Source organism: Chenopodium quinoa, unplaced genomic scaffold, assembly GCF_001683475.1.
Source record: "Chenopodium quinoa cultivar QQ74 unplaced genomic scaffold, ASM168347v1, whole genome shotgun sequence".
NCBI lineage: Eukaryota > Viridiplantae > Streptophyta > Magnoliopsida > Caryophyllales > Amaranthaceae > Chenopodium > Chenopodium quinoa.
In genome coordinates, this window is record NW_018744874.1 from 862,515 (window position 1) to 879,932 (window position 17,418).

The 17,418-nt window shown below is 34.0% G+C and overlaps 1 protein-coding gene across 1 annotated transcript; it reads right to left on the minus strand.

The window, feature by feature from the left end:
- Positions 1–5,559: 5,559 nt before the first annotated feature.
- On the minus strand, positions 5,560–12,369 carry LOC110705013 (extra-large guanine nucleotide-binding protein 1-like). Its single transcript, XM_021882831.1, has 8 exons — positions 10,484–12,369; positions 10,235–10,375; positions 10,036–10,140; positions 9,770–9,949; positions 9,364–9,538; positions 8,456–8,694; positions 7,401–7,567; positions 5,560–6,436 (listed from the first exon to the last, which is right to left on the minus strand). Exons 1-8 carry the CDS (start codon positions 11,654–11,656, stop codon positions 5,824–5,826), a joined length of 2,793 nt encoding a protein of 930 aa, XP_021738523.1. The 5' UTR covers positions 11,657–12,369; the 3' UTR covers positions 5,560–5,823.
- Between the last annotated feature and the right edge of the window lie 5,049 nt (positions 12,370–17,418).

Here is a 17,418-nt window from a genome sequence, read left to right on the forward strand (position 1 = left end):
TGTCCTTTCCATTCACTCATATCTTTCCCATTTCATTCATTTGATTATGTTCGGATCCTTCTTTTCTTCAGAAAAAAAGGGAAGGAGAAGGATCTTCTTTGGTGATCCCTCTTCCTCATGTTTAGTTTCCTTTATTCGGAAGTTTTTTCAGTTTAGTAACCCTCACATTGTGGAAGCATTAGGCGTTAGGTCAGGGGTTACTTATTCAGAGGTTACATATCCTTTTGACCAGGGTTAAATTACATATAAGAGGTTACTCTCACACTGAAAATGCACTAACCAACTAGGTAAGTAACCCCTATAAGTAACCTCTTAGTAAGTAACCCCCACATATAATTCCTGAATGAGAGTCTGTTCACTTCAGCTTCAGTTCAGTTCAGTTCATTTCAGCTTTTAATTTTCTTCTCCCATAAAATATTCATTTCAACTCTATTCAGTTCAGTTTAGTTCAGCTCCAAACAGTTTAGTTCAAATATATTCAGTTTATCTCAGTTCAATAAATATGAATAGATCCTAAGTAATACATATAAGTAATCCCTTCATATGGTGTGAGGTGTGGCTAACTACACAGATGTTGAACCTAAAATTGTAAGTTATCCAATCCAATACCAATGGATAGGGGGAATCTTGAGTTCTTGACTAACATTAGAAAGTAAATCTCATCAGCTTAAGGATATGTACTGAAATCCTTATCCATATTCCATACCATCACATGGTTAGTTGTCATGTCATATCATACGCAAAATCGTCAATAAAAAGGTGAGGATAATGTTGCCTTTTTAATAATCTAGTACTTCGTATAACTTTGATTAGGTTAAGCTAACCAAAATACCAAGTTACAAGACTTTTAACGTTGACAAAGCATTTTTTTAAGGTTATTATTGAAATAACCATACTAAATCTCATTTTTTTTTTCTAAAAAGAAGTTTACGTACTAATGCCCCAAATTATGACTAAACGAACACCAACACCTTCTATCTATTATCAATCCTACTGGCGTGTTATCTACTCCAATTTAGAAGTAAAAAAAAAAAAATGAAAAAAAAGGCTCCTTCAATAATGCAATGCTATGCAATTGCTCCAAATTTTGTCTATACATAGTTTGATTGAATCTAGTGGTTTCCCATCCCCCGTCGCACTCAAGCCAGTTATTTCAATGCGATCAATAATTTAAATTGGCACCTAATAATTAATTACGAAGTACTTAATTAATTTAAATATTGACTTTTAGTTAAGTTGGTTTTTTTTAACATATTGTTACTTACATTGAAAATTATACGAAGTTCTTAAAATATACAGAGTAATATAGCATTCATTTATACAGATTTATTTATGAGATCAACATAAGCTAGCTCATTCTAGTTATCGCCCCATTAATTATTTAACAATTATGGAGTATTGGAGTTTTAGCTTTGTTTTAAGAAAACATCACATAGAATTCTCTTTAACTTCTCTAGCCAAATTGTTAGAGCATAAGAATCAAATTTAAACCTCTTTTCCTTGTGAAGTGAGAATCAAATTTCAATCTTATATTCTCAAAAAAATATCTATAATCAAACCAAAAGTTCTTCATTTTTTTCGAATTTTGCTCAATTTACATTGTATGTATGGACCATCATTGTCCTAGTAGTCTAATAAAACCAAACTAAAGGTCACACGTTTTAATCTAAATCACCAAACAAATGGCACCACATTGTAATATTCCATCTAATTGATTTTCGGGGAACTTTTCCTATTGAAAAGTATCATCACACCTTTTATAGAATATCCCAAATATTTAAAACTCTTTTGAGAACCTTCTGATTTTTTAATTTCCCTTTTTTTCCTATCCCTTTCTTCTACCTCCTCCATATTCAATAATTGCACTATTAAAGTATTTATACTTTTACATTTTTTTTTGGCATATACTTTTACATTAATTAAATTCCGAAGAAATTATTAGGGATCTTAATCTTAATAGAAGTATATATACTTTCAAACTAACAACCTTTTATAATTATCATCAAAAAACAATTAAACATAATTTATCAGTTTTTTAATAGTTGCAACACATTCTCATTTTTGCAATATTTAACAAAAGTGATTCTTATATAATTTAACACACTTAAATAAAATGAGATTTATAGGACTATAAAGAGTATAATGAAGTGAGTGACAAGCTTTAAATGAAGGTAAAGTCCAACTTCCACAAATTAAAAATACAAAAATATTGGCTGGTTGTGTTCGACGACGTCAGTTGCTGTATTTTCAGCTTTAGTTGACAGTTGTTGTGTTTTTTGTTGTTTTACTTTTTATTTGATAGCTCTTTTGTCAAAAAAAAAAAATATTACAAAAATAAAATAATAAAATAAAGTATTGCAAGTAATGTGACATTCTCAATTAAGAAAAATGTTGTAAGTATAATTTAAGTCATGCGTTAACATGTGTTAACTTATAAATGATGCAAGTGATGAAAAATAAGTAAAGACATACAATTATTTTTAATGGAAAAATAGAAAAAACTTTTTAATAATTGTATGTCACTTGTTTGTCTGTTTCTTTAAAGCCACTTGTTTATTGCCTCTATAAAATGTCCTCTCTCTTCTCTCCCAACCCCCAATCAAAAACTAGTCCAAACAAATAATATAGAGAAGAAGAAAAAAAAGAGAGAGAGAGTTTTATTATTGCTAGAATAATAAAAAGAAATTTTTTTTTTGAGTGAAATTTTAGTGAAAGAAAAAAAAATGGCAGGAGAAATGCTAGGAGCATGGGTGGATGAGCTAACAAAGTTGAGAGAAAGAGCTAAAAATCCAAACAAGGCAGGAAATAAAGTTGCAAAAAAAGAGCAGAAAGAATTATCCAAGAAATTGGAACAAGATTCTTCTACAAATTTTTCATTTCAGGAGACATCTACTCTATCTGAATCTACTATGTGTTTGCTTCTTGATCGCTTTGTCCCATGTTAGTTGATGATCATTAATCAGAATTATATAAGTAAGATTAGTTGGTAATTAGTATCAACTAATTAATTGTGCTTATTCATGTTGTTGCAGTATATGAATTGTATAAAGAAGGATCCTTAAATTAGCTTGTTGGTTTATGTAAGATTTGTTTTAGATTGGTAAATATTATTGTATGTAATTTGCATTTTTGTTGCAAGTATGATTGTTTCAAGAATTGCTTAACATTTGCTTAACATTTGCTTACAATATATGGTTGTACAATTAGAGGGGGATTATGGATTTTGGATCGGTTTCAATTTAGGTCAATTCAGTTTGAGTCGTATTCAGGTAGTTTTAGGTTAATTTGGTTTTAAGTTAAATCGGTTCATAACTATAATAGATAGGTCAATCATCACTAGATCCGTCTAAAAATATTTAAGTAATTGATAACAATGTCATATCTCAAAATCAAGCTAATTAATTATTATGTAAATATGTAATTGTGTTTTGGTTTTGATAATATCCCCCCCCCCTCCCGATTTGCTCTAAAAAATCAAGCTAAGTAATTAGAAATTGCAGGTGTCTACAACTTTTTTGAAGCTTATGAGAGCTTTTGGAGCGTCATTTTTCTAGTAAACTTGTCTAATTAAATTGTGCAATGATAGATAAATGCTAGCAAGATTTATTACTCTCAGGTCGATCTCATCTACTATTGCAATTTACAATCATTTGAGATTTTTTTTTTTACACTAAGGAGAATCACCCTGATCATACTTATTTCTAACTCTCATGATTTTTTTCATTCAGTATTTGCAGATCAAACACTTAAACGGTGAGGGGTGAGGGTAAGGGATCCCTGCCCTCAAATTGCCTCTTGTGGGGATCTTGTGGGGATTGAACCTCCAACCTTAACTCCTCAAGTTAGAAAGTTGCAACCTTTTCCACTAGACCAAACTAAGCTCAGTTACAATCATTCAATATGTGTCACATTTGTTTAATGAGGTATATTTGAACTAGATCTAAGGGTCTGTTCTTTTCAACTTATTTTCTGTTCAGTTCAGCTCCAATCGGTTCTTAATTTCCTTTTCTCATAAAATATTCAGCTCAGTTCAATTAAATTCAGTTCGGCTCTAATAAGTTCAGTTTAGTTTAATTCAATTCAATTCACCTCGGTTCAGTAAATCAGAACAGACCCTAATTACCACTTCTTCGATTAATTAACTCGCAAGTCATAACACATTGCTCTTACACATATTTTAAAAAGGACACAGTATTAGAATAGGTAAATAAATTAATTAAATAGTTATATATATAATATAGTACGTAAGAATTTTACAATCAATAAGAAAAAAGTGTCATATTATTTTCTTTTCCAGCTTTTAATTAATTTTTTCTAAATGATGTACCAAAAAATTGTGTCGTATTTCCTTACAAAAAAAAGTTGTGTTGTAATTTATTAAGTAAAAAAAAAAAGTTCTCTTCCTACGGGGCTGTTCTTATTGACTTAACTGAGCTGAACTGAATTTATTAGGGCGGAACTGAATTGAACTGGATATTTTATAAGAGAAGGAAATTAAGAGCTGAACTGAACGTATTAGAGCTGAATTGAACCAAACTAAACTGAACTGAAATTATTAGAGCTCAACTGAAAATAATCGTATCAAAACAGGCCCTAAATGATGTACCAAAAAATTGTGTTGTATTTCCTTACAAAAAAAGGTGTGTTGTAATTAATTAAGAAAGAAAAAAAAAGTACTAAGGGTTTGTTCTGATTGACTGAAATGAGCTGAGCTGAATTGAACTTATTGAAACTAAATAAAATTAAACTGAAAATAAATTGAAAAGAACATACCCTAAGTATGGCTTAGCAAATAATTTCAAGCATTTTGTGGTATTTAACACGTGTTATCGGGCTTGGGCTCACTTTGTCAGTCCACAATATCATAAGGCCTAATTATTGGAAGTATTGGACCGCCGAAACATTTCAACTTTTGATACAGTTGTGACTCAATCCTCTACTCTGTTACGTAGTAGGAATGAACTGATTGAACTCTATGTCTACGGGCGTCTGGTTTGCAAAGTGTTATGGGTTGGAATCAGGTTTCAAACTTACTCTCAACACCATATGTTTTGCTTGATTATAAAATAAAGTTTCATTCTCTTATTTGATACCTAAAAGTATTAGTATGAGCCAAACTCATCTCCCCCGCTAGGTCTCTAAATTCCATACCATAGGGTTTTGAAGTATGAATTTCAATCTATTTCAGTATGAATTTCAATCTGTACCAATTGTATTTCTTAATAGAGTAATGAATTGAACCATTATTCTATAAAGCCCCATGTATTGTCACTTATGGCACACACTTGTCTTTACTTGAATCTCACTTTGTTGTTCCACAAACATACCTATAATGCTTGGTTGAGTATCTTTCTTAGTACCAAGAACAAAGTAGACACTTGATGAAGTACTTATTCAAATTCACAATTCCATACTCCCTCCATAAAACAATAATCACTATGTATAGGCATATACTATGAGACGTCCAAAAAAATTGTCACAACTCTTACAAAATTTGCTAAATTTCTACTTCCTCCAATTTCTGTAATGAAGTGATGCTATAAGAAATACAAATGAGAGTTAAGAAAACTTATATTTGTTTATAAATGAAAGAAAAAATTATTTTCCTAAAACGCTATAGTATATTGGATATCAAAAAATTATACAATCACCTCTCCAAAGGTTAATTACAACACAGTACAGTCTTTCCTTTCATATACCTATCTCTATGTTCAATTCTCCATGCTCAAATAATGCACACTAAAGCTTGTGATTGTGCATATACAATTATACATATATGTACATAAACATCAGACAAAAGAATGTTACTATATGAGGATAAACCTACATTTGGTGTTCACCTTCAGCAAAGTTTGAATAAGAGCTGTTTTCAATACTCTCTGACGAAATATCATGTATGCTACTGAAGTTCAACTTATCATCCTCCCATCTAAGAATCTCTCTCGCATATTTCAGAGCATTATCAACATTATCAGGCTCCAGAGCAGCAACTGGACAAACATACAACTTCCTTCCAGTTAATGACTTGAATAGCCTCTTGAATTGCGCCCCAATGTAGTGGCATGCGCGTTGAGCCAGAGGTGCTACGTTGTTACCACTGCGCCTGGTGCTCTGGTGACGGCTGAACACCGGATTGAAGTCCTGAAACCACTCGCATTGTGTGAGGGGTACTTGCTCGATCTTTTCCTCCAAGAGATCAAACTTGTTGAGGATCAACAGGAAATTCATATCCTTGTATGTTGGGTGACTAATGATGCTCTCAAAGAGTCTCTTGCTCAGCAACATCTTGTTTGTAAGTTTTCCACTACTGTCGACCTCATATTCATCGTAGTCTATCAGGGACACACAAAATAGGACGATGTTAACATCTTCAAACATCTCCAACCACTTGCAGTTCTTCCCTAGACTTTTTGCGGGCACTCTAATTAGTTCGTATCTGCAATGCAATACATTAATAAACAAGAGTAAGAACATATGATTCTTGAATTCGACAGCATTTTACAGAATTAGACTAAGGGGAGGGATTATTGATCAAGGGGCATACTGAATTACTGATTGAGCTCTTAAGTAAACAATAACAACTCAGAAATAAGCATATGAGAAAGCAAACACATGCCATATGAGAAAGCAAACACAAGCAAAATTGAGCAGCAACTGGCAAATACATGAAAAAAAAAAAGGCCACTCTGCTTCAAACACAACCTTTGCCAATGAACCTCCTTATGCCATAACCAATCTTTTTAACCTTCCAAAACTTCATAAAAGGCTCCAAATCCAACAGGGAAAGACTTAAAAAGAAAGGTTATAAACAACGGAGCAAATGTCCTATCTTGCCTCTGAAAGTTCTATCGTTCTATACCATGGCGATTCAATATGACGACATGCATTCTTGTTATTATTCCTGAACATACCATCAGTTATATCGATTGAATTACCACATCTCTAATACTCTATTCTCGACTACTCTACTCATGCACAACCATCTTGACTGTATTTTAAGGGTGATTATTAATGAGAGTATATTCCTCCAAGTTTACCAATATAGTGTTGATAGGAGAGGAATAAGGCCATGATAGCTTTTTCCCCTCTGATTATTGTCTCTCAGGCAATTAGCCTCTATTGAGTACTACAAGCAAATTTAAATAAAAGCCTCACAGTAATTTATTCCTGACATAGTTGAACAGATATTGTAGCTTATGACTTATGAGTAAACAGTACCATAAGATTTGCCAATTACAATCTAGTAGACATAAACATGATTAAGTGTTCAAGTAAATTCTCAAGACCATAGAGCAAAAGTGAGAAAAGTAATTGAGATATAACTGATACTAAAACAGGAGAAGATGGTAATCATTCTACATTCACAGTCCTTTCAACATTTGCTCAGATAAAAGAATTACCGTGTAATAAGGTCAGCTGGTTGGCCAGCTGGATCCTCGCAGCCATTATCTGGTGGCTGAGGGAAGGAGAATTCCATAGAAGTGAGACCATTGGATGACGTTATGCCCTCTGCGTATATGATGTCAGTATCAGAGGGCTCATAATCCTTTTGGGCAATCTCGACTGCCTGAAAAGGTTAAGTTTACAACAAACACATATCAATCACCCAATCATGATACTATAGCATACATACTAAGTAAATTAGTAATACATAATACATTCTGATTGTCAAAGCAGAAGGCTAAATCCATTTTAATTAGGGGCACAGATATTGCTTATTCTACGTATAAGATATTTCTAAAAACCTTTGAAATATATTACAATGAATTAGTAGACTGAGAAAAAAAATTATATTCCAGCAAGGCAGGAACTGTAAGATAGGGTCACAACCAAAGGCATGATTTCCAAATTTAACACTGGGCGGTAGGATAATGTTTAATAGATGAATTTTAACAGGTTTTCAGTTTTGATTGATGCAATGGTATTCTCTCTATCATACATATTGTGAAACTCACCTAACAACAACAAAAACTACAAAGAAAAGCAAAAGGTAATATGCAAACAAAATTATTACAATACAAGAAACTTCACTCAAGTTAATAGCATTTAGAGTCATGAAATTACTTCTGTAATGTGTTACACCAAATAATTATTCTCAAAGGAACATAATTTAAGTAATTAATTTGAGCCCTCCAACATTCATAACGCCATTTTAACATTGAAATGATTTTTTTCTCCTTAAAATTATTATTGGATATCAACTTCATCCTGTACCAGTGGGATAAATTGCAACAGGGAAGAGCAAATATTCAGAAGGCTGATAAATCCCCGTCAGCTAATTATGCATTGCTTATGCTTTAACTTCTTTTCATATTACTGTAAATTTATAAAGGAACTTCATCACAGTTATAATTTGTGGCCATTGCATGCATCAAGTACACCAATAGCAGAACATATATTTAAAAGATCAAAACACCTGCCTAGGAATGTGTAAGAAGACAAGCAGTGGTCTTACCCTATCTAAGAAATAATTAGCAACCCTGGGTAGATCTAATTCATCTCTCCTTCTGTATGTGGCTTGAAAGGCTGCATCATTCCACAACTCTTCAACACATGGGGCATACTCTCGGGTAGATGCTGGGAAAACCAAGTCCAGGTTGTTTGACACCATGACATCGATGAGCCAATCAGAAAACTTCTTCAATTTCAGCCCAAAAGTATACTCAGTCGTACATTTTTGTTCACTTATAGAATCTGCAGGCCAAAGTTGAACTCAGAGGAGTCTAACACACATATAGAGAGGTCTTTAACAAATATGAGTACATATTGAAACTTCATCCACTGATTAATAAAAATAAAACTATAAAAGTACTCAGTATCAATATGCAGGGTAGGGTACTTTAGGGAGTAGAATTATACTTAAGTTGTTACTTGTTAGTGACTTGAAGGAGATGATAGGTAGTTAGGATAGAAGCTCTATAAACAGAAGAAATGAGAGGCAGAAGTGATGTTGAATATTGATGAGAGTTATAATAAGCTTTTATACTGCTAAGTGGGAGAGAATCAAACATCTTGAAAGCTTGAATATCATTTAAATTCTCTGCGATTTCCATAATTTTAATCAATCATCTTTTCTTCCCTTAAATTCTGCGGTTCTGCCATTACTGATGTCTAAGCTAAGTTAATTCTACAAAATTCTTTATGGACAATTTCTTTCTCGGAGTCCTTATAAAAGGCTGAGCCCTTTTGGAAGACTCTGCGGAGACTAAACGGGCACTGCCTAAAGGACGATGTCCAGGGGACCCCCCCACCCCACCCCAAAAAAACAAAAAAGGTACATCTCATGCCTATGAACAAAAAAAAAATATGCGGGAAAAAATCCACAGTATCGTGAGAGATAATAGGATGCAAGCCATGTGTTACCTGATGGACCAGGATCAGCAGACTGCCTCTTCCTCAGTTCCAACAAACATTCTTCTTCAAATATTTCACGTCCCTCAAGTAGTCTACCAAGATACCCATAAAGATTACTCTGTATCATGGACTTGATTTTTTTACGCTCCTCGTCCAAGAAAGGTACATCATATAGAACCCTAGCCTATTAAGAAAAATATCAATGCACAACAGCCAGTGAGTGACATTTGTTTTCTAAGAGATTAACAGGCAGTTGCTACATTTAATCACATCACAAAGTAGTAAATTTTATCAGCTCAGAAAGTTTTACGTGCCCTATCCTTTACTATACAAATAATACAATCTAAACAACTAATAATAAAAACAACTCTAAGAAGAAAAAAGTTCAAGTAGACAGGCACAGGCACATACTAACCTGCTTAAAAATGGCACTTGTTCCGGAACAATTTAGGCCAAATAGAAGCAGTTTACATAACACTCTTTGTTCTAGGTAGTTAGAAAATGCTCCTTCATCAGCATGGTTTAATATTCCTCTAGAGTTTGGCGATTCAGGAGTAGGCAATGACAAGAAAGCACAATAAAGCTTAGTCCTTTTCTGCAAAATAAGCACCTTTTAGTCCAAAGCCAAAGGACATATATGGACAATTTAAGACTTATAAAATAAGTAAATGGAGGCAATACCCTGGCCCAGATATTTCCTTTTTCCACTCGCATTCCCAGTTCAACTATGGTTCCATCTGCCGACAGCCAAAGATCAAAACACCCTTCACACATAATACCGGAGGACTGCAAACATTTAGTGTAAGATGTTAGATTTGAAAATTAGACAATCATTTGAATCAAAATTCCATCTTTTTTGTTAAGTTTCAAGGAGAAAAACCTTCAGCATCAACTGCTCTGCATAAGTAATCTCCCGGCCATTGATCAGCACATTTGTGTTCCCATTGCTAGCTTTTCGCATCATCCGCCGATGTCCAACGGCAAGATTTGGAGTAATAATCTGGCAAGGTTTATCCCCTTCCTGTTTCATCAAGCCACGGCTATAAGATTATATGCTGCTTCAAGTTATACTACAAAGTCAAGTTAACTTTCCTCGCATTTAAAAAGAAACAAAAAAAACTACGTATACCTTTCCCCAGAAACCGGAGACTCTATCATACCAATAGGATCCTGGTTTTAGATTCCTTGGTGGATTGGGGCATCTAAGCAACAACATCAGCTCATTTAAGCATAGTGAGCGACCATTCACCGAAATGCACTTTGGAGATAGCTGGTTGACAGGACAAGATAGCTCAGCCTCCATAATCTGTCTCACTTCCTCCTTCTTTAACCATCCCCTCAGAAACCGCGAGCTCTTTCCAAGCATCTTCCTTTTTGAGTCATCAATAGGGTAACCGATACAGGTAAGGCATTTTCTGCCTTGTGGCATTGATCCCATTGCTTTTCGAATGCAATGGCAACAATATTTGGCATCACAAACAAGACAAGCTTCTTTCTCAGTAAAACGATTCCCTCTATGACAATGATAACACATACCCTTCTTAGGAGGCTTTTCAGGCACTGGCCTTTCGGCGTCCCACACACTATAACTCTCTTCCGTATACATCGAAGACTCCTCAACAACCACAACATTAGACTCATGATCACCAAAAGTAACACCTCCCTTCTTCTTCCTCCTACACTCAAGACGTTCCCCATCAGAAGCCTCCTCTTCCTCACAAAAAATCCCACCAAAACGCTGAGATGTCGTCGAATCAGGCTCAATTGAGTTATTATTATTCCACCTCTCCGAACCCATACAATCCTCAGAACCCTCAATTTCATTACAATCATCAATTGGGGTTTCCAACATATCTGAACTCTTAGACATCCCATGTGAATGATCCTGGGAACTACCCGAAAACCCTAAAGTACCCGAACTCTCAACCCCATCTTCCAATTCCCCATTTCCCATCAACCCATTATAAGAAACATCATCATTAAACCTATCCTTTGAAGAAATTACCTGAATCTTCGAATTATCAACCCTGGAACCTAGCTTAACCTCATTAAAACCCCTAATATTTTTCCTAATAGGTTCAACTACAGGCAATGATAAATTATACAAATTAGCAGGTGAAGCAGCAATCTTAGCAGTTGGAATACTATCAATATCAACAGGTAAAACTTTAAGAATCATACTAGTAGTAATTGGAGAACCTGTATATTCCATAGCAATTGAAATATCAGTATTATAATCAAAAAATTCTGTACCAGACATTGATTTTGAGACTGGCATGATCTTCTTCATAATCCCCGCCATAGCCAAAACCCTTGCTTTTCCCACCAAAATTTCAAATTATGCAATCAAAACCCAAAAACAATATCATCAAAGATTCAATCTTTCTTTCTTTTTTTGGTTTAATTCATGGAAATTTGGAAAAGGGTATGAATGAATTGTAAAAAATCGTCTTTGAAATGAATTTATAAAAAATTGATAAGAACTGAATGAATAAAAACACAAATTTAGGAGGTAGAATACAAATTTGGTTGTTTGATTCTGAGTTAGTTCAGTCTAGTTTACATGAAAAAAGGAAGGTGAGAGGGGTTCTTAAATTCAACTACGCGTAAGTTGAAGCTGCTTGGAAGTTGAGGGAGGACTTGAGAGTCAAGAGTGGAGGAGAGAGAAAGCGATTGAATTTGCATTCGGGGCGCTAAATTAATGATTTTTTTTATTTGTCCTCATGACCGGGGGAAAGTCAATACTCCGATAGAGCTGGTTAAAGTTGATCCGATTTAAAATATGTTTGTTTTAATGGACGTTAAAATGAACTATAAAGTCTATAAGACCATTCTCAGCAGTGAGGAAAAAAAAAACCTCTCAATCTCTCTCTACCCACTTTCTCACTCCTCCCATACAATTTCTCTCATCAAATGTTTTTTTCACCACAGCAATGAGGAGAAAAAAAACCTCTCATCACTTTCTCCTCCACTATTTTTTAATTTATTTTTTAATTACGTTTAAAAATAATTTAATAAAAAATTATAATTACGTTTAAAAATATTAATAATACTAACTGGAAATTTTTTTTATAAGAAATAATTATAATAATAATAATAACAAGAAGAAATTGGGAAAATATGTTAATTTCTCTAATTTATGGGTTTTTTTGAAAGTATATCAAAATGCATGTCTATTTATAGAGAAAAAAATTTTATGGTCGTTGGTGATTTTTTTTTTTTTTAAAAAAATAATTACAACGGTTATATTTCAAATACAAAATATAACCGTTGTAAAAAAACAACAAAAGCAGTGGGGGCCACATGTTACTGTTCATCACCAAAAGCCCTCAACTCTTGAGGGTTTTTATTTTCACTCATCGGTGAGTGTTTTTTCACTCACTGATGTAGTGTTCGGATTTTTTTTTTTACACCCTTATTTTTACTCGTGAGGGCTTTTCTCCTCACTGCTGGGAGTGCTCTAAGCACAAGTTCAAATATTATCACTAATTTAACTTGGGCATTATTTTATTAACTGTTATTCATGGTTCATTTTAAGCAAAGTTTCATGGCTTATACTTGCACTCTGTATATAATTTTTTTAGGAAGAAAAACAATATTACTAAGGAAAATTTAACAATAATAAACCAACCTTTGCTCCATTCTCTCAAAATGGACCAACCTTTAAATCTTTCAAAAATAGATACAAGTTTGTATTTTTTCTCCCAAATTAGATCAAGCAGGTCACTTGACTTGTTATACCAGGTTGCAATCCACATGTCAAGTCCTTATTGGTTACGGAGTAATTTTTTTTAAAAAATATTTTGATAATTGATAAAAAAATATTTATTTTAATTTTTAAAATCAAATAATTAAAAAATAAAAACATCCTCCTTTAGTCCCTTTCCCCACCACTGCCAGCCCCACTCCCCACCAGCCACCTCTACCCGGCCAACCGGCGGCCGACGCTTAACTGCAAGCAGCACCTCAACACACAAAAACCAATCAACCAAGATCAAATTCGACACCAAGATAAAAATCGATCCCCTTTAATTTCTCTGATCCGATCTCCTCTAATTGGATCTCATTCTACCCAGAAAATCATCAATGGCGCGCCACCGCATCACCGCCTCGCCTTCTTCTTCTTCTTATCAATTATCATGTGGAACAATCGACCCATAATACCCATCGACAAACTCAAACTATACTTTAAAAATTGAATTTTTTTTTGCTCAATTTATTTATGAGAAATTTATGAGGGTGATATCGTGTGGAACTTTCACAAGAATCACAACTATGCTTAATTGATTGTGGTAGGGATATTTAGCAATTGATGTTGATGATAAAATGGGTGTGGAAATTATTTAACTATGATTAATTGCTGCCGGAATTTAAGTTTCCGATGACGATGAAATAGATTACTCCATCAAACCTGAGTTTTATAATTCTGATCTTGATGACAAGGATGATTCATGGGTGGCTAGAAAAAGAAAGTTCCACGAAAGACGTCATGCTCAGCTCGCAGTGGGTGGGGGGAGGAGGGCTAGCAGTGGTGGGGGTGGAGGGCTGGCGGTGGTCGGAGTTTTTGGTTTGTTTGTTTGTTTTTTTTTTATTATTTATTTATTTTTTTTTATTTTGTTTTGTTAATATTTTAAATTAAAAAGATAAATAAATGAAAAAAAAAGTGACCGGTTATTTAGATCATAAGTCAACTTGGTCTAATATGGGAGAAAAAAATGCAAATTTGTGTCTATTTTGGGAAGATTTAAAGTTTGGTCCATTTTGGGAGAATGGAGCAAAGGTTGGTTTGTTGTTATTGAATTTTTCTATTACTAATAATTAGTCATACTATATCTACAATGATAATATAAATTTGTAAATCATATATTAGTAACTTTTTTGCATTTTTTTCATAACTCATACTTCACTACTACTTACTTTATTTGTTTATTATTAATTTTTTTAAAATGCCTCTTACTAGCTATATTAATTTTTTATTTTTTTTAAAAACAATTTCCCACTTTTCTCTCCTAAGTTTCAATCACTATCTTGTGAATATGTAGGTAAAGTATAATTCTTAAAGTATAACCATTAGAGTGAAATTAAGGAATTTCCACCCCTTTCAATATAATTGTTACCATTAACCTTTCATACTTTGAACTATTACATACCTAATTGTGTGTTTGTTTTTTTGAAATAAAATTGATTCATAAATAAAGTCATACGACATCTACAAAGAGATTTAGATCTAATGAATACATAATAATTGAATCAAATAAAAACATTCCATAAGCAAAGCTACGATCGTTGTTGCAAATCGTACATTCTTCATACCCTCTTTCATATCGCTGTGATTTACAGCCTTTATTGGCGAGGGGGTCTATTGATCTGTTGTAGTCCTGCAGAAAACTTCCGTCTGATTCGCTAGATTGTAATCGACATATTAACCTCTTTTTCGATCTCGCACAAAATTTCACTACTAGAAAACTGCTGTTTTTCGACGGAAAAAATCCCTTGAAAACACCTTGTTTTCCGTCGGAAAACCCGTTTCCGACGGAATTTCGTCGGAAACCGTCGTCGGAACACCCTTCGTAGGAAAATCGACCTTTTCCGACGAATCTTTTTGTCGCAAGTGATTTCAGGCACCAGAAAAGTCCGTCGGAAATTTCCGACGGACACAAATCCGCCGGAAAATTCCGACGGAATTTCCGTCGGAAACTGATTTATAGAATTTAAAAAAAACGCCGCGCCACCACCGGCCCGTCGCATCACCACCTCAAAACACCACAAGCCCTTAACTAACCCTAAGCCCAGACCGTCACTCCCCAAACTAACCAAGATCCAACCACCACCAGTCCACCACCACCGAACCCTAACCCAGAACCACTCAAATCAGCCACCGTCACCGAACCCTAGCCCAAAACCACCCAAATTAGCCACTACCACCGAACCCTAACCCAAAACCACCCAAATTAGCCACCATCACCGAACCCTAGCCCAGAACCACCCAAATTAGCCACTATCACCGAACCCTAACCCAGAACCACCCAAATCACCCACCACCTTAACCGACCCCTCAACCCGAAACCCGAAAAAAAAAAACTAAAAAATTAAGATAAAATACAGAAAAAAAAAAAACTAAAAACAAAAGATTAAAACTTTGTAGATCTACTACACTTACCACAACAATTCGACCACAATCAACCAAATTTAGTCTTGAATTTGGGTATATAAAGTCAAGTTCGACCATTAAAACGCTAGATCTAGCATTTTCATGGTCGAACTTGACCTTAAAACCATGAATTTCCTCCTTAAACCATGAATTTTCTCCTTAAAACCACGAATTTGCTCCTTAAAACCACGAATTTGTTCCTTAAAACCATTAATTTGCTCAAAGAAGAGGAGGACGAAGCGAGAAGAGAGGACTGAGAAAAGAGGATTAGAGTAGAAAGAGAAGACGAGGAGAAGAGGAGATAGAGAACACCGAGAAAAGAGGAGAGAGAAAGAGAAGAAGATGAGGAGAGGAGAGAGAATGAAAAGGAGTAGGAGAAAGATAAAGGGGGCGGAACGAGAGAAGTGGGGTGTTTTAGGGTTTTGTTTTTTTTTTTTTTTAATTAGACTCCGACGGAATTTCCGTCGGAAAGTACATATTTTCCGTGAATTTTTATTCCGTCGGAGATTTCCGACGGATCTCCGACGGAATAAAAATTCGTCGGAAAATATGTACTTTCCGACGGAATTAGGTGTCCGTCGGAAATGGCCCTATTTCTAGTAGTGTTTTATCCATGAAACAACTCTATAGTAATCCATAAAATAAAAAAGCAAATCCTCCCTCAAAAGAGAGAAGAAAAACCCGGTCTTTCGAAAGAGCCAAATCTTCCTAAAGAAGAAGAAAAACCCTGTCTTTGTTGTTTTAGGTTTATAATAATTGGGTGTTTGTTGTTACAAGTTACTTTTCATGTTACAATTTACTTTTCATACTTTGATCATTTATATACCTAATTATGTTTTTGTAAAACTTATTAGAAATCAATTTTTAAAATTATATTTTAAGACATTTAATATCCAACAAAACCATTTTTTTTTAACGTATAATAAATCACAAACAGTTGCGAAAATGAAGTTTGTAGATAGTATTAAGGTATGGCCTTTAAGTAAGCAAGTAGAGCATTAATTATTAAACACGGAGTAATGGATATTAATTAAAGGAAAGTTTGAGTTACTTAATGAAACTTAAGTAAGCAACACCATCCATTTTATGGTTAGTTATGGAAGATGAAGCTTCCTCACAACTTCATAGAAGCCATCGATCATACCTCATAAGAATTTGTTTGGTTGAGCTTGACTTATTTTTGTGAGCTTACTTTAATTTTACTAATAAAAGCCCTATTCTCTCTTTTACTAAAAAAAAAAACCTAATAGTTCCTCGGGTTTTCTCTTTGGGAGGGTTTTTTTGGTTCCCTCTAGGGTTTCTCCCTTGGAAGGGTTTCCCTAGCCATTGCTAGATTTTGTCTACTTTTTTTTAAGGTTTTCCTTCAATCTTCTCCTTTTCTCTCTTTCTCTTCCATCTTTTTTCTTCTGATCTCAATTCTAAACTTTTGTAGGGGCTTCCACCGGTGCTTTTACCGGTTGTAAGCCCCAATTTTTTTTTTTAATTGCTTTCAATAAAGGATCACATATGTATGGTGGTGTTTATTCTTTTAGGTTTAATTTAATTTTTTTTTGTTCGTCAGCCAAAGATTGAAGATTTAGGGTTTCACAATCTCTAAAAGTATCTAGAATGCCATATGAGTTTTTTCACCCGAACAACTATTCATCTGTGGATCTCAAGCCGAATTAGTGCTAACTCACAAATTGTATTGCTTCGGATAAATAATTTTATAAAGGCGATCGTTGCTCGAATCTGCGATGTAATTAGTTCTAAGGTGAATTGTATTTGTGTTGGAACTTTAGATTTCATCGGAATTGTTTGTAAGTGCTGTTTGACTATCTTTCATTAATGAAATCCTTTTCTTCTTGTAAAAAATAATAATAATAATAAATTTATCATATTTAAAAAAAATTAACATATTTTTAAAAATAGTT

Coding starts and splice junctions, on each gene's coding strand:
- LOC110705013 (XM_021882831.1), bottom strand. CDS start 11,656: ATGGCGGGGATTATGAAGAAGATCATGCCAGTCTCAAAATCAATGTCT. Junction 8,695..9,363: donor TGCTGATCCTGGTCCATCAG/GTAACACATGGC, acceptor TTTGGCCTGCAG/ATTCTATAAGTGAACAAAAA. Junction 7,568..8,455: donor CTAATTATTTCTTAGATAGG/GTAAGACCACTG, acceptor TAACCTTTTCAG/GCAGTCGAGATTGCCCAAAA.